At 38.8% G+C, this 24,284-nt stretch overlaps 1 protein-coding gene across 1 annotated transcript in view; it reads right to left on the reverse strand.

Annotated features, from left to right (window-relative positions):
• The window catches only part of LOC140652589 (carnitine O-palmitoyltransferase 1, liver isoform-like), a 65,213-nt gene extending 41,558 nt beyond the window's left edge, over positions 1-23,655 (reverse strand). The window contains 10 exon segments of the mRNA XM_072863524.1: positions 917-1,004; positions 2,082-2,189; positions 2,874-2,951; positions 3,806-3,943; positions 4,649-4,750; positions 8,043-8,214; positions 8,606-8,745; positions 9,817-9,971; positions 19,292-19,476; positions 23,514-23,655. Coding sequence (XP_072719625.1) covers positions 917-1,004; positions 2,082-2,189; positions 2,874-2,951; positions 3,806-3,943; positions 4,649-4,750; positions 8,043-8,214; positions 8,606-8,745; positions 9,817-9,957 — 967 coding nt within the window. The 5' untranslated portion in view covers positions 9,958-9,971; positions 19,292-19,476; positions 23,514-23,655.
• Between the last annotated feature and the right edge of the window lie 629 nt (positions 23,656-24,284).

Consider the following 24,284-nt stretch of genomic DNA (forward strand, 5'->3'; position numbering starts at 1 on the left):
TGAGAAAGTGTATATGAACTGCCACTTACAGACACAATTTTTTTTTTTTTTTGACTGAGCTAACATGATTGCTTGTGATCATGTAAACAGATCCATAGTCTCCCACAATAAGCAGAAGTTGCAGGAACAGACTCAGGTGAAAATTACCCTGCTGTAAGTCAACAGGTACGCCCCTCTATTCAACATTAAAATATGAAAACTTAGTCACTCATAGCTTAGGATAATCAGACCATTGCTGGGAGTTAGGGCAAGAACTAAGAAAATATATACTCTGGGTTTTGTTAATGTGTTACAGAGAAAGTTTTGGACACAGTCCTTATTACAGGTGATTTCACTTAGCTGATGTCTTACAGTGTGTACAAAAGGTCAAGGTAACAGTGGCATTGAAAACCTTGACAAGACTAAGACTGTACCTGCCTCTAAACCAGGCAAACAACTAGTGTTGAATGCATGTTCATATTGAGAAGAACACATCGGGATGTTGTTGTGAATCATAAGCTGAAAGGAAAAAGGAAAAGTCAAGCAAGCAAAAGATTTTAAAATGGTTGAGATAAGAGAACACAACTTTTACAAAGATAAAAACATGGATATCAAAGGATCCTGAAAGAGTAGAATGGAAAAAAGTAAAGGTTATTTATAAATTAAAAACATAGGGCAGACAACAGCTTCTTGAAGTTAGTTTTTAATTTAAGTAAAGGAAGAGACAATGAACACTGAAGAGGTTTCAAAATCACTCTAAAAGGAAAAACATCTATGCACTCTATAGCAATTCATTACTTCCTGAGTATCAGAACACAGTATTGGTGTGTCCTTGTGTCTGTCAGATCCTTATCTGGAAAAACAGGATTTTAGCAGAGAATATCCCAAAAACTGAATTCCATTAAGATGTGTATTCTCCTTGGCTGGCCCTGCTTACCTGATTCCTCCCCTGGGATACGGGAGGTATTAAACATCCGTTCCCACTGAGCTGAGCAGAGTGGAACAGTAGATCCCATCAGAAGAATCTGTGCCGCAGATGTACATTAAAATGCAATTTTGCATATACAATTAGCAAATTAAAAAGGAAAGAAAGAACAGGATCTTGTTAAACACAGGCTGTAGAACAGTAAGATTTACAACACATCAACTCAAGGATTTCCCCCGTACTCCCCCGTTCATCGTCTTTCCTTGAACTACACGTGGAAGATTCCACTGACATTCCAGTAGCTGTATTTTTTTTCCCCTCCTACCAAAAGCTCACCCTTCAGGAGGGATGACTGAAGCTAGCTAGCATCTGAAATCCAAAAGAACTCTCAATGGCCGGTCCGGATGCAAAACTTATACATGCAGCATGCATTACCCCTTAATTTCTTCTTTTAAAGCTATTTCTGGCTGCGTAGGAATAAAAGTTCACATTTCTCAGATTTCTCAGATACATATAACTAATCACATCCCTGCCATGACCTTCAACAAAACTACTTAATTGTTTCTACAATATTTGTTCAGTACAACACACACCCACTGGACAAAACAGAAATTCAGAACGGGATTCACCTTGCCTATCTTTGCTACCTAGAAATTAGCACAACAAGGATTTTATCATCACCTGTACTTAGGCTGCCACTGGCCCGCTCTTGGCCTCAAGGTCCAGTCCTTTGTCCCAACCATCCCTTGTGCTCACACTACATGATACCACAGACTTTTCAGACTTCAGTGGCTCAAAAGTACCATTACATGCTTGGCACATACCAATAACATCTGTTATACGGAATACTTAACATATGCAAGTACAAGTTTCTATTTGTTTTTTGAGCGAATACATACATTAATTTCAAATACTGCAATTAGCTGGGCATGACAAAATCCTGTATTTTTGATAGTTAGTAGTTTCTGCCCATGTGCAATTCAAGTCATAACCAAGATGTTTGGGACCACAAATTTAGTTACATCTTACATGTAGTTCTGATAATAAGACATTCCTCTCCTCTCCCATTCTGAAAACTGATCAACTTCTTACAGACTGTGATGGAAAAAGATCAAAAGCTTTAAAAGATTTTTAATTTTGATTTCTAAAATCAGAATATTTAAACTGATATACATACTGGCTTGATTTCTTGTCTGTCCAGTTTCTTCCGATAGAGCAGGATGGCATGAATAACATTACCAGCTCTAGCTGCCTGCAGGGTTGTGGGAGATAAATAAAGGAAGTCCTGTAAAGAACCATAAGTTAATGATTACCAGACTGTGTTTTAAAAAAAAATACTGATAGTACTTCTCATCCACGTTCTTAAAGTTTATTCTGGTCAATGAAGGCTTTAAAGGCAAACAGAAGAAGGCTTTAAAACATATGAAGTGCACTAGTGCAGTGAGTTGATAGCTTGAAACATAAATTTCTTCAACAGTTACAATCTCCTTAGGCAGCATCAGTCCCAAAACATACATGATAGCTGTTAATCATCCCAGTAGAAAAGACAATGCTAATTAAAACTTTAATCCAAGACTACCATATTTCCTTATTTTGCTTTTAATTTCAGGGTCTTTTACAATTTTACTTCCTGTACAGACATTAGTGAATATGAGTGCACACCTTGTTGAATTGTGTTACCCATGAAGTTTTACATGGAGCTTTTGAAAGACTGCTTGTTGCAGTAAGCACAAAACTGTATAAGTAATTACTGCATGAGTTTGCCTAAGTGGCAGATGTGCTAATTTATTATTAAGATAGCACTGTACTTGAAGACATTGGCTGCAGGTTATACTAAAAGAAAGAAAAACAAAGGTCACATATTCAGTGGCAATGGATTTCTAAACAGAAAGATATCACAAAATAAGATACCTGGAAGAAATTTTACAGTGCTTCTTTGACACATCAGGTGTTTATAGTATTTACCTACCATTGCGAAATAGTTACTATTAACCATAATTGGTCCACGTCCTCTAAGGTAGATATATTCTTCCCACCAATCGCTAACCTGTAGCAGGAAGGAAAACAAAAACAGTAAAATCTCATAATTTCCACAGCTTGTCTTCTGTGTTAATGACTCCACAATGCAACATTCCATACAGAAGCAGGAAGGAAACTGCTAGCTTGCCCCCTTAATTAAAAAAGACAAACAAAACCTAATTTATGTTAAACTTCACAGAAAACAGCAAAAAAGGGGCAAGAGAATTAAATTAAATTCAGCTGTACCTCTCTGATAAGCTTATGAAGAAGTAATCTTCAGATAATATTTAAAATGTATCAGATCTCCTGAATGTTTTGCAGCCTTTGCCAGGACACTGTAGCTCAGCTTAGGCTACTGGGTACAGCTAAATGTTAAATAATATATCAGGAAGGAATCATATTACAGTTCTCACTATGATGTTGGGGTTTCGGTTTTCTTTTTGGTAAAAAAACCTTATTGTTACAATTCTTTATCTCTCTTCCATATGCTTTAGCTGCTCTATATAAAAAAGTTGTCCTAAATCACTCTTCTAAACTGCCTGGGTAGCCAGGCCCATTGTTGAGTTATCAAGCTTAACAAGCAAATAAACAAACCTCAAAAGCAATCATAACAGCAAAAGCTAAATCACCTGCTCCAAAATAACAAATACAAAATGAGGATTCATTCTTTCAAGTTTCATTCACCACACTGTTTGTTTACCAAATCACACAAACTATTTTGTGCAAATCAGGTGGTCTCCGATGCACTTTACAAAAATATTAGGCAGTTTCAATTGCCTTCTTTTACATTTAAAAAAGAATGAAAGTTAAGCCAAAAAAGGCAATAGGGAACAGATTAAGTTATGTCATTTGAACAATTGAGCCTCCTATTTATCTACTCACATAGTTTGTGGCCCACCAGGATTTTAGCTTCAAATACCACTGAAGCCTTGGTCCCAAATTAAATGCAAAATCTTTGGCAAGACCCTCCATTCTTCTGAACTCTTCATCATCCATAAGTGGCCGAACTGATTCCAGATACTAGAATACAGGAAAAGAACCACCATCAGTATAGTAACTAATATGTAGCTTCTCACCATTCCTACAAAAAGCATTTGAACAGTAGACAAAGATTATCCAGACTCAATTCACAAGGTTGCAAATACTATATTGTTAAAGTAAGAGTATACACTCTTCTAAACATCTGCCTGCAAACTACAAAAATGAGATCTTTTTCCAGACAATTGTCAGCAAATCACAAGTGGAAGAGGTTACTTTTCTAAAGATACATTTTCCACTCAAAAGGGGAAGACATACTACTTCTTCAGTATCAGGCAGAGATTTGTTTTGTCTCTAAAAATCAAACCTTCAGTTTCTGTGACATACTGTCCTACTTACACACTTTGCTATAAGGTTTTGTGTCATAAAACACACATTTATATGTTCAAGCTGTGGAAGAGAACAAAACCGATATGTTTCAAAAGCCCGGGAAATCACACTTCATTGCCTAGTCTGACATCAATAGACATCACATTATCTAATATGAACTACGCCAGCTTCAAATTGTCACCAGTTTCAGTGGTTTGTCATAGCCTTTATTTTAATTTCTATGCAGAAGTTTCAATCCATTACACCATATCAATACCACCATGCAATACTTTTATAAGACTTGGCAAAAAACCCTACAAGGGCATCTAAATATGGATTCAATGTTACTGAAGAAAATTAATTAATGAATGTACACACCCTGTTGACTGTGTCTTTAACAGCTGGAACTGGCAATCGTGGTAAAGATGTCTGGAAACTGTATAACATGGGTTTACGTCCTGAGAAGAGTTTTACAAGTGCCTGAACAAAAACAAAATACACATATCAAATTATTAGGTTCAACAAAAGAAAAATGACAGAGTAAAAGTGTAATGTAACTCAGTTCTTTTCACTGGTAAATTATACTGTACTAAGTTTAGCAAACTATCATATTTATTACTGTTTCACAAATAAAAAAAGGCACTGACATAAACTAACTTCCTAAAGGTTAAACAACATGTCAGTGGAAGACAGAGACGGTCATAGTAACTTCTGACTTCCCAGAAATGGGAATGACTACAGTCATTAGGCAATATTGTTGTTTATGAATGGCACACCTTGATCTCAACAGAAAATAAAGACAGAGTTACTTAGCACTTCTTTTCTTCATACATTTCCCTCTGTAAAGATTAAAAAAGCAAGTCTACCAGTTGATCTTTTACTATATAGTAGATACTACAAAAATATCTATATTGCGCTTCAAAACAGGAATCATTATCAAGCCCGTCACTTGGCTAAGGATCCTAGATAACTATAGCCACCTTTAAAAATAAATAATTATGCTTCAGAATCATGGTTTAATATTTTCCAAAGTTATAGCTCAACATCAATAATAGTACTGATGTTACAGGGAGTTTCTTCAAGCATGAGTCTATCTCAGTCTACTGCATGATTTGAACATACCAAATTGTGCAAACATGCCAGTGTTATACTCTGTGCTTGTGTTACAAAAAAACCTCAACAAAACAAAAAAGCCAGAGATGACAGTTCCCATCTTAGCTTACTAAAGCATCTCCTGTTTTCCATGGGAGACTGAAGACAGAAGCAGCATTTCTGTCTACGACTACTTCTCAGCTGCAACATATACTAGGCTGAAAGTCTAGACCATGCAACTTCTAGGCTACACGTGAAAGGATTTTGACATTATCACCCTATTTCAGCATGAAAGTAAGGTCAAATATTACACCAACAATCCAGTGGAACCTTTACTGTCTAAGTCCAATCTTGGTCCAATATACTATACTGTATATTGTATATAGGCCAATAGGCTAAAGACAGCAAAAAACAGAGGATGACATTTCACTACTAAATTCCTAGAACTTCTCCCTTCTATCCCCCCCAACTGATAAAACCACTTGTTAAATTGTAGAGGTTTTCCCCCCTCTCAACTTCCTTGGTCAGCAACAGCTAGAAAAGGTGTTTTAGGCAGCACAAAACTATTAAGAATTACAGACTATTACCACCAACAAAGATCTCCCTGCAAATGGATCTGTATCAGAGAGTCGTCAGATGTACATGGATGCACTACAGTGATCAGCCCAATGAAATCTAGTTGTGTTTCATGACAAGATAAATTTGAAGCCAGGTGTGAAAAAAAAGCTGAGCTTTTCATAAGAAAATCTAATAATTCCATACTTGGAGACAATTTTATTCCAGAACTTTTAAGCCAGGAAAGGCTGAAATTATCTTCAGCGAGAGAGTACCTGCTCAACTGATAAAAACAGCAAACATATTTCACAATATTTATCTCAAACTGTTATAAAATTCTCTACTACAAGTTTACTTGAGACCATTCAAGTGATCTGACAGACACGCATACTTAATTACATCTCTGATTTCATAAGCAGACACAGCAAATAATCTCATTCTAGCATGCGTTGCATCTGTTCACAGATTATTATTTTTAAACTTATTTTTTAAAATGGCAACTAATACTTGGATTTTTCCCCTAATCCTTGTACAGGAAATTTCACTTTAGAAGATTAAATATGTTCATTAAAAGTGCCACCAAACTTCCAACCAGCCTGAGAATCACTTTGTACTGTGACTGAAATCAGAGCTCAGGTTTTTGATCTGCATGACTATTTGAACAGAAGACAGTATATTCACAATACACCATAACATTTTTCATGCTGTTAATTGGCATGAAGAGCAGCTAAGGAAAAAAAAAAAAACCAAAACAAAAAACCAAACAAACCAGGAAAACCCTTTCAGAAAATTACACAATATTAAAGGATAATAAAAATCTAAAAAAGCTAAGATAGTTGGTACTGTTTTACTAGGGAAATGAGTCTTCTCTTTTGTTGGGACTAGCTAAAGAAAGAATAAGGTATTAAAATAGAGCTTCATATTAAGTATAGACAAGACACTGTTGGGCATACAATTTTACAGTGTTCTGTATTTTAAAACATATCTAATACAAAAATATAATACACAACAAAATACATATGCAACACATGTAACAGACAAAAATTTATAAATACAATGTGCAACAAAGCATGGTAAGTAGCATTACAGTTCATACTGTTTAAGGTTGATAAGGCAATACTAACAGCTTTAAAATATCTATCTGGTAGAACATGCTGAAAACCCAGACATCTACAGCTTCAAACAACTGACAGAAAGCCTTACCATTCAGAGCCTGTACTGTACAAATTCAAGTCATGAGGCTCCTGATACTGCTTCCAGGAGAAACTATCAATTAGAAATTTCATTTGTAACAGATGAACATTAAATTTTATTTTAGTGTACCATTCTGGATACCTGTTCTTGAACGTATTTAAATCATGATGATGTTAGTCTAACACACATCAGTTAATTTTTGAGGCTGTAGAGACTAATTTTATCATAGTAGGGCACTTAAGTTATTTCTACAACAATACTGGCAAAAGTGAGTTGAAACAACAAAGTCCAAGTAACAAAAACCCACTTCATCTCTTGGAGCACCTATATGTACATTTCCTCACTTTATACCTATCACATCCTTTAAGGATCCTTTTCCAAAGCACCACAATAATCAACAGGAGCCAGATCACTCTCATCTTATCCTTATGTGAAAACTGCATACAAGCTACCAACCTTACGCTTTTTTTCCAACTAATTTTGGAGGTATACCACTAAATCAATTGAAAGGACAATCAATATTATTTTCTTCAAGCATAAGATTAATTTTAGAATGGATGACTAGAAATCCCAACATTTCAACAAAGAATTAGAGTAGCACATGATTCTTTGGTGCTGCAACCCAAGTTCTTTAAGCTGTACTTGCACATGGAGGAAAAAGTAGATATTTGAGCCTCACAGTCCCAAGGCGTTGGCAAATTTAGAAGTTATTCTTGAAGTTTTTACTCTTCCTTCTACAAGGGCACTCTGAATAGTTTAATTATAGCATCAGAAGGACGACAGTAATTAGCAGAAATATCTACCTAGCAGCCTTCTGTCCCATGACACAGAAAACACAAGCAAGGAAAAACCTACAAAATTTTCTCTTTTATGGCTTTGGATACAGATCAGATAAAAGTTAAGATGAGACAGGAAGACAATATATCCTTACCATCCAAAACTTGGTGCCTGCAGAAAGTTTGCCATGTTCAGCGAACATCCAACCATGATAGGAAAGCAGCATTTTTAGAGAGGAGCGCATTGTGACAATAAGAGCAACCCAAAGCCCTGTGCCAAAAAGTATTCCACTCACGACGTTCTGTGTTTGGTTTGACATATAGCCACTATTTAAAACAAAAGCCAGCATATGCCAGTTAATGTCAGTTTAAGTTCTAAAGAGAACCTAATATTGCAAACCTAAGTTTAATGGTACTACAGGCAGGCATTACATAAGCTCCATGCCTGTTTACCCCTTTCTCATAAGTTCCAACCACCCTCTCATGCAGCAAGATCAAAGGCCACAGAAGTTGCCAAATGTGCTTCCCAAATACTCAGAAAACAATGTAGTAATACTGGTATAACAACCTAACAACCCTCATACATCTGCTTATTGGGCTTACTCAGTCACAAACATGCTGTTCAAAAACTGATACACTTTAACAGTATTAGCTTTAAGAGTAGCTACAAATAAAACTGATATCCTTTAGAGGAACAGGAACTTTTCAGTCTACTTACGTTGTATCAAGTGTTCGGTTGATTTTAGCTATTATTCCTAAAGAAGGATCAATTTTGGCATACATTGTTGACATCACACCCACAACTACAATAAGCCAGCTAGATGGGCTAGCAGGATAAACGCCAGTGATAATTCCATTCTGGAAAGAAAAGCCTTCAAATAATTTTTTCATACCAAAGTGGTTGACTTCATATTACCATGGAAAGAAACAGAAATCAACAGATTTACGTCATTTAGTTTTAAACAAGAAGATTACCCAACATTTTCTTACGAATGCTTAACTCAGGAGTACAGAATGGATTTAGTTAAGTTTGACTGCTACAGAAAATTGTTCACAATGATATCAAGAATTAAAGGAACTTTTAAGTTCTTTTGTAGACAACACTGATCCTGCTGCAAGTCTTACTAAAAATACTGAAATTGGAAAACAACTTTGTAACAAATGACACTTCAATAATTCCTACTTACACTGAATTAGGCCTCTGTAAATGAATACATGGCAAAAATATTCTACTGAACAAGACACTGAAAACCGGAATGAAGGGGTTTTTATATCATTTAAACAGCCCTTCTCATAGCTTTATAAGATCTTATAAGTAAGACTATTGTTAAAAATATGTTTTTGAAAGAGATATTGAAGATAGCCTGTAGCTTATCTAGTTTGCTACTAATAAAATAGATACTTACCATTTGTGATCCCATGAAGAAAACATTAAATTCACAACAATCTATATCAAATACCTCATCAGAAACATTACTACTTAGTATAACTTGTACAAGACAGATGTTCAGGTAACTTTTTGAAAACAGCAAACATTCTCCTTAATTTGAAAATTTATTTTTGGCAAAGAATACATAAAATCAAGAGTGTAGTCTTGTACCTCTAAGTGATATGACACTAAAAATCACTACATGATGTATTATGAAGAGAATGAAGTAAATTAAAGATATTGTTAATTTCTACACCTGTTTCATCTTGCTTCTATAGAATAAATCAAAAATACGTACCCTTTCAGTCTTTACAACATCACCCAGTGCTACCTTCCTCAGTAACCCTTGTCTTAACTAAAACCCACACAAGTCTTTCACAATAAGAAACTTTATTTGCCATAAAGGCAAAAAGATTAAGTTTTGCCTAAACGAAACTTCAATAAATCTATAAAACATTAAATAACCCTGAAGTTTGGTAGACTTGACTAATTTAAAATACCTTGAATCTGATGAACTTTTTCTTCCATGAATGGACACCAGATAGGTAAATTTGTTTGAGTGCCTCATGGCTCATTCGCAGGTCAATCCCATCTGGAGTTACTGTAAATTGAAAAGCTACTGCTTGATGAGCTTCTGCCATTTTGAGAGAGACTTCTGTCAAAAAGCAAAGTTAAAAAATTATTTCCTTTTTGTTCAAAGGAACTAATAGCTAGTCCATTTCTAGCAAGACTATCTTCTACACAGTAATTTTGGGAAATATTTCAAAGTATGCCAAATTTATATACAGTACTTCTCTCTTCTTTACAGACTATGCTTGTACTTCAGTCTGAGCATCCAGTATATTAATTAAGGTACCTCTTCTAACCACAACAGTTGAAAATGGAAGCAAAACACTCTCATGCAACTTAGGCCTTTTGGCAGGAGTACAGCAAGCTGAGTATCATGCATACATGCAATATATAAAAATTCAGAGCAGAGCAGAAAATTGAAGCCATAATATTTAGAAAAAGAGTGTCACAGGTATATAGCTTCTCATTCTGTAATGATAAAGGAGATTCAGAAAATGTTTTTTCATCATGTTGAAACAAAAGGTATTTAAAGTCTTCACCTCAGCTAGCAAAACAAAGCTGCTTCTGGCCATATCTTCCTCTGAAATGTTTTTCATATCTTGATTTCAAGCTGATTAGTCACAGCAAGAAGACACTATAGCCCCTGTGGCTCTAACTATAGCCCCTGACTGGCAAATAAGTGCAAAATCAAAACTATGCAGAGTTGAGGAAAGCTAATCACAACTGCCAGAAAAATGACCTTCACATAAATTTCCTCTTAATTTCGGATTTGTTTAATTGAACTGCAGCTCAGTTGAACTACCCAAACAAATATCAACAACGGTGCCAATACAGATAAAAGAGCATAATAATGGGTAGGCATAACAGGCTCAAATAAAAACCACTGGAAGTTAAGAGAGAAATGTAACTGTGATTCTGTTTACATATGTCTCAACTCTGTCTGAGGATACAGGCAATTCAAATTGAACTGCATGCCCTTATTTATCAGCTCATCTTCATAACTTCTTTCTTTCTGTAACCAGCGTTTTTACATAAATATCCTGGAAGTTACCCCTACTCATCATTAGTTCAGAGTAATGTTTGAGCACTTACAATCAGAACATAGATCTCTGCAGACAGGCTCTATGTATAACATTGGAATCACAATGGTCTCCTCAGGAATATGTAGTTTGGACCATTTCAAAGTCTTTTGTCCACATTCATTTATTAGCTTACCAAAACTTCTGTGCATAATCCTAAAAACAACATCCTCTTAGAAGTATGGCAAAAAGATAGAGGAAGCCATAATCCCATCTGTAGGTCAGAATTCAAGGGCAAGTTTTAATTTCACATTTTTACTGGTGCAAAACGATAACGTTTAAGGTGGCACTGGCATTTCTATTTAAGCAAAATCAAAAGAAAGTACTACTATTTCATGCCTTTTGAAACCTAAAAGCTGAAATTTACATTTCTTTCGCAAACCTGAATCTTAGACTTTGTAACTAAACTTAAATTCTGGTAGACGTTCATTCCTTGTTGAACAGCATGCGAGGGCTAACCAGTGCAGTTTAGCTCGGCACTTCAAAAGCAGTTTATTATGACTATAGTGCTGCTCCTCTAATCTGTAAACATGCTACTATGTCAAAGTCATCTGGAGAGCACAAAGAAGGGGTGCAAAGGTGTACTAGTGGATGTAAGCACTGGGAATGCTACAGTAATAGTAGGCTTAGGAAATAAATACACAATATAGGAAGAGAAGGAGCATTAGGCAGAGATGAACAAGGTAAGTGCTGTTGCACAGCATCTAGTAAGGTTGCTGACCAATAGGTAGTGACTGTTTGCAATATTTAAAGTGCCTATCCCTAGACCAGCCTGCAACAATCAACCTCTGCGATACAACTACTGCTACAGTGGCTGATGGTAATTCACACATCTCACAAATCCATCAGCCACTGCTCAAGTTTTAGAGGCTGAGTCCTGGGTGAATCAGACTTCTGGGTTTCCAGAAAGCTCACAGTGTCATACAGATAATATGCAATTTGATCTATGCATGTACAGTGTCTGATTAAGAAACCAAATCAGCTTTGAACATGTTTCAAAACCTTTAAGACAAGCCCTGTATGCTCTAGTAACAACTGCAATTTTTAGTACTTAATGACTCTGTCACTAACAACTGATTATTCATAGAGGCCTTGCTGTAGAGAAGTATCAGGAAGTCAAAGTCAGCTGTCCATTCATTCACTTAAACTGTGCATCACCAGTTCGACATTGAGACCAAAACTGCAGGCAGTAGTAATACATGGTATACCCGGACTCAACAGGGTTTGTAAAAGGGGAAAGCACTCAAAGTTAAGAATTCATCATATGTTTAACAGTACTCTTAAGACTGGGATGAAAAAAAACCCACAATAAAAACAACCATATCCCCATACGGAGAATCAGGCACCTGGATTTGTCTCAAGAAGGGCCAAGGGGTTCTCCAGTTCACTCATGGAATTTTGTATTCTGGAATTCCAGTGTCTTAAGTACTAGATCAGTTAGTTTCTCTTACCCTTCAACTCCCTTGTGACTTCTCAGCCTGGGAATTTGTATCTACCCTCCTCTCTGTTTCTAAAGAGAAAGAATTTCAGGAACCCTTCCCTTTTTAGGCACAAGCATTTCTACTGTCCAAGGCAGAAGAAGATTATAAATAGCATTAATCATAAGCAATCAACCCAATATTTTAATGAATTAAAACTTAGCATGATCATAAAACTAAATAAGCTTCAATAAGGAAAATAATCCTTATTCCCAAATGAAGAAATACTAATCCAGCAAGAGTTAATCCTGAATCAAGTAAACAAGCCCTGAAAACAAAGACAAGTCTAGTTCTAGGACTGTATTACTTGACCCTGATATGTGAAACAATCAAATAACTTGTTTCTTTTCATATGCTTTTCCTTTACTTAAGAAAACTGTAAGCCTTTAAGACTGTTCTGAATTATGATGGCTGAACACCAAAGACTTCCTGAAGTCCCTTTCTTTGAACACTTATTTTCCTCCTTAAAGGCCAGTTTAATCATAAACTGCTGTACACTTCCCCTCCTTTGCATTCCTCTGCTGTCACGTGCTTGCTAACAAAGTAGGTAAAAGGGCACAGGCCAGAGGAGCATGCGTTAGACTTATAAACTTGACTTGCCAATGTTAGTAAGGCAGCAGCCACATCAATCAGATAACTAACACTGAAAGAATAACTTCTAACTTCAGGCATTTTGGTCAGCAAAATATTTCTGTACAGCATATACTAATTAACCTCATTCCCAACAGAGCCATAAAAAAGAGCTTTTGACTTTCTTTGCGGTTTGGCCAAGTCTTACTTAAAGGTGGAAAAAAGAGCACAATAATTTCTAAAAGTAATCTGAAATGGTTATTTTCATTCCTTTCAGTGTTCTCTCATAATATTAATGTATCTTAAACACACTTGCCCCTTAAAACTTGGTTGGTTGGGGTTTTTTTTGCTTTTAATTAAAGGAGAAAGCTGCCTATTCCTTGCTCTTTTCTGGTTTTACTTCAATTCAAACATGCTGTAACAGCTGCAGATGTTTCTCCTCTTCCCCTTTTGTACCTCTGCTTGAACCAATCAAAACTTACCACAATTTTTTTTCCATTGTTATAAACAAGTACTGCTAGGTTGGATGTCACTTTTAAGTCAAGAAAACACATAGCACACTAGAAGGCCTAAGCCTTGATAGACCTGATGGTCTGAAAAACTATGCTGCTATGCCTACTATGCATAAAGCCTCCTCAGACTGCTATTTTTCCAGTTTCAGGATATTTACACTATGAAGACTGAGGTTTACCTCACAGACTGCTCACAGACCTTATGATTTCAGATTGCAGACACTGAACAGTCAACTCTGTATTAGGGCTTACATGTTCCTACAGCCACAGAAGGAGATGAGGGCCTCAGCTCTGGAAAATCTGAAGCTAAAAGAGATCCTATGTGCAGGATGCTTCCATTTAGTCAGGCATACAAGAAGTCACTTGTGGTTGGTAATGTCTCTCTGAAGCACATAACACAGAACACAATGTCTGAAAGACAGTGAAAGATTTACCATCTGCATCTTAAAAAGTTACAAAAGTTAAATGTATTACAGTACATTGCACAAAACAAGGTATTAATGCCTGAAGCAGTTACTTTTGGAAATGCTATGGAGTATGAACCTTTCTATGTTTCTGTAGATGTCATAAGCTTTATATGGATAAAATGATAGTGCTAAAAAAATTAAAGCCACCACCTCTACCTCACAAAAAGCAACTCCTCTGCTTTAAGGGGCATCTATGTCATCTCTTATCTTAGAACTCACCCACTTATTTCCCATACATTGCTTGGCTCATGCCATCCATTATTTCCCCATTTCCTATTCCTCTTGGAATAGAGAAAACCCTGCCATTTCTCCTTGGCAGGAGTCCAAACATCCACTGGAAAGAGACATGTTATTTAAATGTAGTTTTCACATCTATAGCTCCTTTTCCTGCAAAGGAAGCAAGTTAACAAACACAGAGGAAAACTGGAGAAAAGTCTTATTCACATGACCCACAATAGCTAAAACCTTGGTGAAAGACTTAATTCTACGACTCTCACAAGTTACCTCAACAATTTAGTTTGAGGCTCTCCTCACAGATTTTTTACATCTATTTACAGATTAGCTTTTACATACAGGGCATACACCTGTCAGTAACCAAACTAAGCTCACAAAACAATTATCTCCAATTATTCTACTTTGATAATCAAAGGTTGACAGTTTTCTTAGAAAAGCAGGGACTGCTGCATACAGTTTCTCTGAGAACTGCTATGTACCACTCCACACAGGTTTCATACTGTCAGCCCTCAAACAGACATCTTTGGTACCCAAACCACAGGCTGTTCATAGATGGTGGGCAGACTTGCAGCATTACAAGTGCTGTGCTAAGAGCTAGAACATGCTGCATCTTTAAGTATGATGGTAGTTCTTAATTCAGAAGCACCCAGAAGCCCTTGTAATTTCATGCAGATGCAAGGTACCACCAATAAAGCAATGAGAAGCGTCTTATCACTAGCAAGCTTAAAAGTAAAAAAAACCAAAACAAAACAAAAAAACCCAAAAACCAAACAAACAAAAAAACCCCAACAAAACCCACAAAAACAAACAAACAAAAAAACCAACCAGAAACCTGACCTTGAAGAATTCTTCGCTCCTTTATTAAAATAAACTTACAACTTCAAAATTTAGCTTAGCTCTCAGGTTTCAAATAGGAACAGAGACTGGTGAGGAGAAAAGACTGATACTAAATCATTTACAATTACATTGTCTAAGGAAGTTTTCAAGATAGGAAGTGAAGAGAGATATCAGTTACATTAAACCCAATCAGTACATTATCAGTACATTATCAGTACATTAAACCCAATTTTAGTTAGGAAGTATACTTAGAACTATATTAAGATTTCCATTTAAAGCTAGACACCTTGAACTCAGAAGGTCTTGGGAATCCAAGCAAGTGCCCCAATGTCTTTGTCCCCAAAACAGTTTATTTCAAAGAGAAAAGAGAGGGTGTGAAAATTCCATTTCTATCAACATGCAAAGCAATAAGAGTTACTGTTTAAATGTTACAAGCAGCCATACAGAACAGGAAAAAAAAATTCTGGATCTCTCACAAGTTCTCTTAAAGGATTTCAACTCTGAAACTTGTTTAAATATTGAAAACATTGAAGAAGTTTTACCCAGTATTTTGTTATCCACACATCAGATCTTCCTTCAAGAGATGAGTTTGCTACAGCTTTTACTACAGAAAACAGACATCCAAAAAGTTTCATTTGTATGTTAATTTGTTAATATATTTTGACACTTTAGATCACTGAATTCCAAGAGTCTGAGGACAGACTTAATGAAATCAGAGCCAGTATTAAAACACTAGAACATCTGCACTGTGTTTGTGCTGAGACAGTGATCAAGTGTTTTCTCTCACCTATTAAGTAAGCTATTACTATAGAAATTTGCGTTTTCTACTCTCCTAGAAAGCCAAAACTATGAATGCATTGTTTTAGACAAAACAATGAATAATTGTTTATGCTCAAATCTGTTGATTTCATACCAGATACTAAACTAAAAGCAAGAGAATTCCAAACACTGAGATGCCCATCCAAGTCTCTTCATGCATTATTCCAAATTTCTCTTCAGATTTCTGTTATTGATGTTCCTGTCACTCCAAGCCTTCAGTACCACCTACACAAAGTAATTCAGACTACTCTATGGCAGCTGACTTTGCCTAGATACTGTGCTTGCAATTAAATATGTAGTGAAGCACAACAAAGCCAGTGACAACATCCTAAAATAACTTGCTAGCATGTTAGTTTACTTCCACACTTTGCCACCAACTACAGTTTAATGGCAACATTGATCTATACAGCCATCCCAGAAGTGGATGCAATCTAGGGATAATCAAGGTTGCTTGAGTTTTTTGTTTTTGTTGAAAAAGACTCGCGCAAACAAGGTTCTCCAAACCAAAAAGCATATCAAATACTTACATCAAGCAGCAGGATCTCTCCTTACACAAATGTAAAGGGTTAAAGTCTTAAAAAAATTTTTTCTAAGTGTAGTTGTCTTTGTAACATTCATCAAGTATGTCTTCACCTGTCTTAATTCTGCAGAGGTTCTGAAGTCTATCAATTTGACACCCTTCCCGATGTTTGATGCAAAAGTAGTAGCTGTCAAACCTATCTAAATGGTTCAATACAGCAAAAAACAAAGAAAAAAAGAACCAAACTGCAGATGGATTTACAAGTATACGGACTGAAACTGGGAGTAGTGGCTGACCAGACTATTTCACTGCCATCCAGATGGACATCGACAGGCTGGAGAAATGGGCAGGCTGAAACCTTATTAAGCTCAACAAAGAGAAGTGCAAAGTCCTGCACCTAGGGACGAGTACACACTAGTACACACTAGAGACGGGCTGGAAAGCAACTCTGCAGCAAGTTGCACACAAGCCACCAAGGTGCCCTTGCAAAAAAGGCAGCTAACAGAATCCTAGGGTGCATCAGGAGGAGTGTTGCCACCAGGTTGAGGGAGGTGACTCTTCCCTTCTACTCAGTGCTGGTGAGGCCCCATCTCAAATACTGCGTCCAGTTCTGGGCTCCCCAGTAAAAGAGAGAAATGAAACTACTGGAGAGAGTCTAGAGAAGAGCCACTAAAAGGATTAAGAGCTTGAAGCATCAATCCTATTTTTTAATACAGTTTTAACTGTATACCTAGCAGAGATGCTTTATGAAATTTAATGTAGGAGTTTTTATAATAGATCTGTTCCAAAAAATAAACTTACTTTAGAACACTAAGGCCTGAACAAGAAATCCTGTGCTTCAATTGCTTTAAATGAACAGCGCACCTTGGAAGTGAAATTGGTAGTTGCCGTCAAACATTCAAAAAAAAGCAAGTTTTCTGCAACTGACAAAAATGTACTATTAATTTGGAGGATAAAAGAAGCTGGATTTTGTAGTAGAATTTTTACAGAGATTTTGCATGAACTTTTCAGACAGTGATTCATCTGAATTTTTCAACATTATTCCAGTAACTTTGCCCTCACTAAAAAGCACCAGTATGTCATTATACAAGGTTTTTAAAATGTATGTTGGTATTTAAAACACCGCTACATTGTCCAGTGAGAGTCTGCTGGTCTTAAGGCAGCAGGTAGATTTCTGGAACTGACCTTAAGTGCCATGTATACTGCAGTGATATGGTGGGAAACAGTACAAACTTCTAATAAAAAATAAATGCATATAAATGCGTTTGCATATAAATGCGTTTGCATATAAATGCGTTTGCATATAAATGCGTTTGCATATAAATGCGTTTGCATATAAATGCGTTAGTTTCAGACACTAAAGTATATGCTGTACAGCAGCATCCAGCACTGACTCAGTAACTCAAGGACCATCTGCTCTTATGTGAGTGACTGCCTCCCCACCACTATCTGACATAAAAACCAAAATTCTGCCATAATGCTAGAGGGATGATTAAGTAAGGGAGTGTCCTGGTTTTGGCTGGGATAGAGTTAATTTTCTTTCTAGTAGCTGATATAGTGCTGTTTTGGATTTAGGATGAGAATAATGTTGATAACACACTGATGTTTTAGTTGTTGCTAAGTAATGCTTAGACTAGCCAAGGACTTTTCAGCTTCCCATGCTCTGCCAGGTGCACAAGAAGCAAGGAAGGGGCACAGCCAAACTGGCCAAAGGGACATTCCACAGAGAATAGAAATGAATAGAAAGTAGAAAGTAGAGAGCTTATTCATAGTTCATGTGATATTCTGCAAGGCACTGACTTCTGAACTTACTATAAAAATTAACCAGACACTGTTATTCACTTGAGAATTTCTATTTCTAAATAGCTTCCTGCATACTAACCTTCAATAATATCTAATCATGCTTCAGCATACAAAAAGACAGATACTTGCTGCTCTCAAGTCTTACCAATAACTCACCTACCTTATAATGATTAATCATATTCACATAAAATCATTAGGAGAAATATGAGGAGTAAAGCCAAATAATTTCTGTGCAATAAATAGTCATGTGGATTAAATTAACTCAACAGGGCTTCTCAGGTGAACCTAATTACTACAGCATAGAAATAAAACAGAAACCAAAGAATCACTCTCCTTTAAATCTTGAATTAATGTAGAATTCAATCAATTATCATTTGATCTGATGAAAACAAAGTTAAACTGACAGGTTCTCTCATGCCACATTAATTGTGACTGACACATGCTAAAACCAGTTTAAGCCTCCTAAAAGCTGAATCCGTTGTTTATGTGGCAGTTCTCTCTCATAGGGTCCCCAAAGTAAAATTACTATGCCATGACTGAGGCGGCTAAGTCACTTGGAAAGAGACAGAAGCCTCTCCTCCCACAGCCATCTTTTGACATGTAAATTTCAAGTCCTCATCTTTGGTTATTGCCAATCATTGGATCCAATCCTTCCCACCCTCACCTACAGCTGACATCTGAGGTCCCTTGCAATTGCGAATGTCTTAAAGGATTTCTCACATCTAAAAAATGACCAAACGCTGTGGTTCAAGCCAACGTGGAGAACTGAATATATGTATTTGTCCAGGTACAGCAATACTGGGACCTACTGCAAACCTCACCCACAGCACACAGTTTGAAATCCGAAAAGCTAAGGAGTTTGCAGTAACTTGCTGTCCAACTGACAAACCTATCAGCTTGTGTCCTGTCCTCAGCAGTTTTCCAAGATCACATGTGGGTGAATATTAGCTACCCTCTGCAGGCATCTCCTTTCAAATCTTGGACCAATTTCTTTATCCCCTTCCCAAGTGGTAAACTGGAACAACAGGCATGTATGAAAAGGAAGAGATAATAACAAACAGACCAATGAATGAAATGTAAGCATACCTGAACAGCTGTCTTCCTTAAAAGCAGACTTGAGATCTATGCGTCACACAAATCTTCTGTCCTGCAAGCTCACTGCAGCTGGGATCTTGAATAGGTTAGGACACACAGAGAGGCAGATTCATTCCAATGCTGCTAGCTCCTGATAGACATTACACTACAGCAATGGCAAACAGTCAGTTGTAGCTCTGAAAAAGAAAGTCAAGAAAAACAGTTTGAGCTTTGATTCACACACAGCTTTCAACTGCTCAGTGGGACTGGATCAGACTGGAACCATTTTAGAAAAACTGATGGCAATGGAGAGAACAGCCACAAACATCAGTTCTGAAACACTGTTTTCCATTACACGGGATGAATGTATTATCAGGATCGATCTGTCTTCATTTAACAGGTCTGAGATGGTGAGGAACTGTGGAGTGAAAGAAAGTTCATCTGCCACCCACCCAGTCATTTCTGAGGGCTTAAACTAGTGATCACTACCTAGTGAGATAAGCGAGGTGATCTCAGGGACTAGACTCAAACACTAGTTTCAGCTTTCAGTTTAAGACATTCAAGTGTTTGCCTGAAGGCTTTAAACTCCCATTACAGTCAACACAGATGACATCAAGATTTCTTGGAGAGATGTTCACAGAACAGACTGTTTTCACTGGCGCTTCCAGAAAAGTCACAGATAGTAAGTTGTCTTCTCACCTGATCAAACTGGAAACAGTCAAAGAAGTAGGAGAGACTGGCTATAGCAGACAACGTGTTAATTACTAGGCTAACACTAAGGAATATTAATCCCTACAGTTGCTGGATCATATGGCCTCTCTCCTCTTCCCAAATACCATGCTCCTGTAAAAGAGGGTTCCAAAATGTACACCAACAAAAACAACCCAAAACAAACAAACAAACCAACCCACTGACATGCTCCACAAGTGTAATCAAAACAGAAACTATTACAACCATCATATTATTTACATTTTTCCCCCTATACAGAGTAGGGCATACTATACTGTTCCTAGACCTTTTAGATTATTCTAGTCTCTATTGCAATACATGTAATATTGTACACATCCCAGCAAGCTACCTCCTCCGACCTTCTAGAAATTCAGAATAATCTTGCTGAGTAAGAGATAAGCATACAAAACTAAAACACTGCACAGTTATCATACCTTGCAGACACCTCCCCCACCCCCTAAAAACTAGGCTCTAGGATCTGGATATTTCTTTTTAATACTGCTATAAAAGACATACCTAGGAATTTAGATTACATGAGTTTTATCCCTTTTCTCTCCCTTTGCACTAATGAGCTTCTATACTCATACAGTAAAGAAGAATTATCTTCTCTATAACAACAAATATTTCTGGAATGGCAGGACTTTTACAAGACATGCAAGATGTCACATTTTAGGACTTTGAAGATCATGGAAGATGGACAACAATGTTTGGTGACCAAAAGCAAACTGAATGGATTGCTCTCACAGTAGTTCAATGATCATTTACTGTACAAGGTTGAAAGACCTGAATAAGGTCTTTCAGCCTGTATAACGTTGAAAGACTGAAGAACCAGTTCCAAACATTTTACAAATATTTAAATTGACCATTCAAATTAAAGTTAATCCAGATGTGGAAGAGGGATGCTTTTCAGTCATTTAGATGTTTTTCTGAACATGTGGAGTTCAGGACCATGACACAGCATGCCGCAGGACAAAGACAATGGTTTTGGAATATTAAAAAAAATACACAGTTTTTGGGGGGTTGGGGTTTTTTGTTTTGTTTTGCAAATACAAGCATTCACTTAAGTCGCCTTTTACCCAAGATTTTCCAAAACCAGTCATGCTGGGGATTCAACATGCGGACTACCCCTGCAAGCAGCGAACAGAAACATCCTCCCTGTCAAGCGCACATCTAACCCCGATCGCTCCAGAACTTGTATTTCTTTTTATTTGCTCCGGAGCATGCGCTGCTCTGTCTCCTCTCTCCCCGATTTCCACCCCAGAACATGGGGAGTGGGCGGGTCAGCTCCAGCTCCGCGGGGAGGCCTCTGCAGGGCGCGGCCCCACCCCCAGGCGCTCCTCGGCGCCCCTCCCCTCTCCGGGCCTGCTCACGTGACCGCTCCCGAGAAGTGGGTGAGAGGTCGCGCCGCCGCAGCATCGCGCAGGCCAACAACAGCCAGGCCTGCGGCAGGGGCGGCCTCGCCCCGGGCAACCGGCAGCCCCAACCTCTCTAGGGTTTTCCGCGCGAGCCGTGAAGGCGCTGCCAAACGCCAAACAAAAGCTCACAAAGACAAGGACCGCAAGCAATGAAGGAAGCAAAGTATATCTCAAAGCTAGGAGAAAAAAGGGGTGTACTTAGCTTGTGCAACTTAACAGTTTCTATTCTCGTTCTCAGTACTAAAAAGCCTCAGTTGTTTGATGTTACAGTTTTCTTTAACCAAGAAGAATGTTTTCTTCCTGGAAGAGGTTCTTGAATCAAGGCTGTAACACCCCATAATTTTAAAGAGCCCTCAGATCAACTTATCTTTCAAACCAAGTCACAACTATGACAGAGCCTGATACCTCATGTAAAGTTACATTTCCTAAACTAATAGAGATCCACATCATACTTACCTACAATATCACCTGTGCTATTATAAACTCGTAATTATTAGTTTATATCAGTATATCAGCATGTTCACAACAGAAAAGAACCTGCTAGTTACCACTGAAGACTACAATACTTTTTTTACATATCCGTTCACAATGGTCAGAAAACATATAAAAGAGCTTGTAGTTTTGGAAACAGAAGAGGTTAGACACTCGGGAAAACATAATTGTTTAAGGAAAGGAGAATGAAAGCATTAGATCTTCCCCATTCTCAGTGCTACACTCCTACAAATGTGATAAGGAAGCGAGTAGTTGTCTGTACAGTAATCTCTAGACTGCAGAGTTTCAATACGCTTGTCCTCTAAGTGCTGACAAATTGCCAGACAAGAGGAAGAATAAGATACTTGTCTTGATCCTACTTTGCACTTTTCTTTCCAAAAAAGGTGCTTACTGTTACAGTTCCATCAACACTAGTACAGATCTGTTATAACTGGGTTATAACTGAAGTCACATTTTAGGTTGATTTTTCTATTTAAACCAGAAAACATAGTGCAAAATATGAAAGTTGTGCGAAAATGACGCAAGAAAATGGAGTTCCTAGATGCTGCAAAAATCTTAATCCACCTTTTGTAACAAGTCTAATTAGCATTCTCATCCAGTAAACCTGCCATGCCATGAACAAAATATAACATTTTCTGTCTGTGTATAACATGTGCAAACTCAAAAGCAGTTTGCAGTGACTGCGGTTTTTATAGGTTTCACAGCCTGAAATCATATGAGCATACGGACTAGTCTCTCTCTCTCACACACAACACAATCAATTAAATATTTAGTTTACGCACACTTGAAAACCCACCACTGATACCAAGCCGCGTACACACTTCTACAGAACGGAAACTCGTCCTGGTAATGGGTCAAAGCAGCTCCACTTAACCCGCGAAGCTGCGGGTCATCAATGTCGTCTTCGTTTACGCGGCGTAGATTGAGTGATCTCCCCGTGTAACTCTAACACCGCTCCCCCTGCTCCATCCCCTCCCCTCTCCTCCCTTATCTGCGGCAGTAACGCACTAAGCCTCAAGCTAGGGGAAAACGCGAGCAGGATGCCAAGAACACCTTACCTATCCAAGGCGCTCCGCACCGGCCCGGATGGACCCTCCCGCGCCCGCCGGCCCCGCCGGGAAGCGGCCCCGCTCCCACCACCCTCCCTGCGTTTTCACCCTTTCCTCCAGCAACGATAAGGCCCGCTTAGGAAACATCACCCGGCGCACTCGCACGCTTACCACAGAACTTCGTGCTCGCCCTAATGAAATAATTATTAGGCTAAAAACAGACCAACCGAGCCCGTCCGCCTGAGCCCAGCCTCGTCCTCCTTCAGCCCCAACGCGGACGACAGTGCGCTGCGGGCGCGTCCCGGCGGGGGGGGGGGGGCGGGGGGTGGCGGGGGAGGGAGGGGGTGCCGTGGAGCGGCAGCCCGCGGTGAATCAGCCGGACACAGAGGAACACGGCCCGTCGCTGCCCCCTACCCCGTTCCCCCGGGACCGCAGGAGTCCGCCGCCGGAGCTAAGCCGGAGCCGCGCCGGGAAAGCCGACGATCGAGGACCTGCGCCCCACATCTGCCCGGGACCCGCTGTCGGAGACCGGGACCCCCTCCCACTCACCTGCTGAGAGAATGGCGGTTACTGGCGCTCAGGCGAGGCAGGCCGAGCCGGGCTGAAGCGACCAGCAGCACAAGCAACAAGCGAGTAAAACAGCGACCGCTCCCTCACAGACCCTGCAAGAGCCGGGGTTGCCGCCCGCTCCTCCATTGGCTGCCGGCGGCAGAGGGGCGGGGCAGGGGAGGAGGCGCAGGGCGCGGCCCGTGTGGGCGGAGCGGAGGCGGGAAGGGAGGTGGGCACAGATAGGCGGGGGAGGGGCGGGTTGGGCTGTGTGATTGGCGGGGAGTCCGGGACAGGGCCAAAGGGAGGCCCTGCGGGACCTGAGGGGGAAGCGGGTGTGGGGAGTGGGCCAGATCTTGCGGGAGGCTGATTCCTGTAGTCACCGCGAAATGCAGTCTCCATGGTCTCACAGACGTACCGGGGAAGGAAGCTCCAGGGATTGCGAGGAGAGGCTCTTGGGGGTGTAAATGTGTGGGGGAAGAGGTGCACCTTGGGGAAGCACTGCGCATGGGGGACCTGTTTGGGGTGCAGCCATGGAGTCAAGATGGCCTTCCTGGGAAGGACCAGCCAGCCCAGTCTGCTTCAACAAATACTGGGATTTGAAGGAAATAAGTACACTCAATACATCTCAGCAAAAGTAATTGCATTCTTTAAAAAATGCAAAATCATGAAAGTAATTCAAATGAAAGCATACGTGTCAGTTTCAGGACAGAATGGCACTCAATTTGAAATGAGTACTTCTTAAATTTGTAATGGGCTGGTCACTTTCAAGAG

Source organism: Ciconia boyciana, chromosome 6, assembly GCF_034638445.1.
Source record: "Ciconia boyciana chromosome 6, ASM3463844v1, whole genome shotgun sequence".
Lineage (NCBI taxonomy): Eukaryota > Metazoa > Chordata > Aves > Ciconiiformes > Ciconiidae > Ciconia > Ciconia boyciana.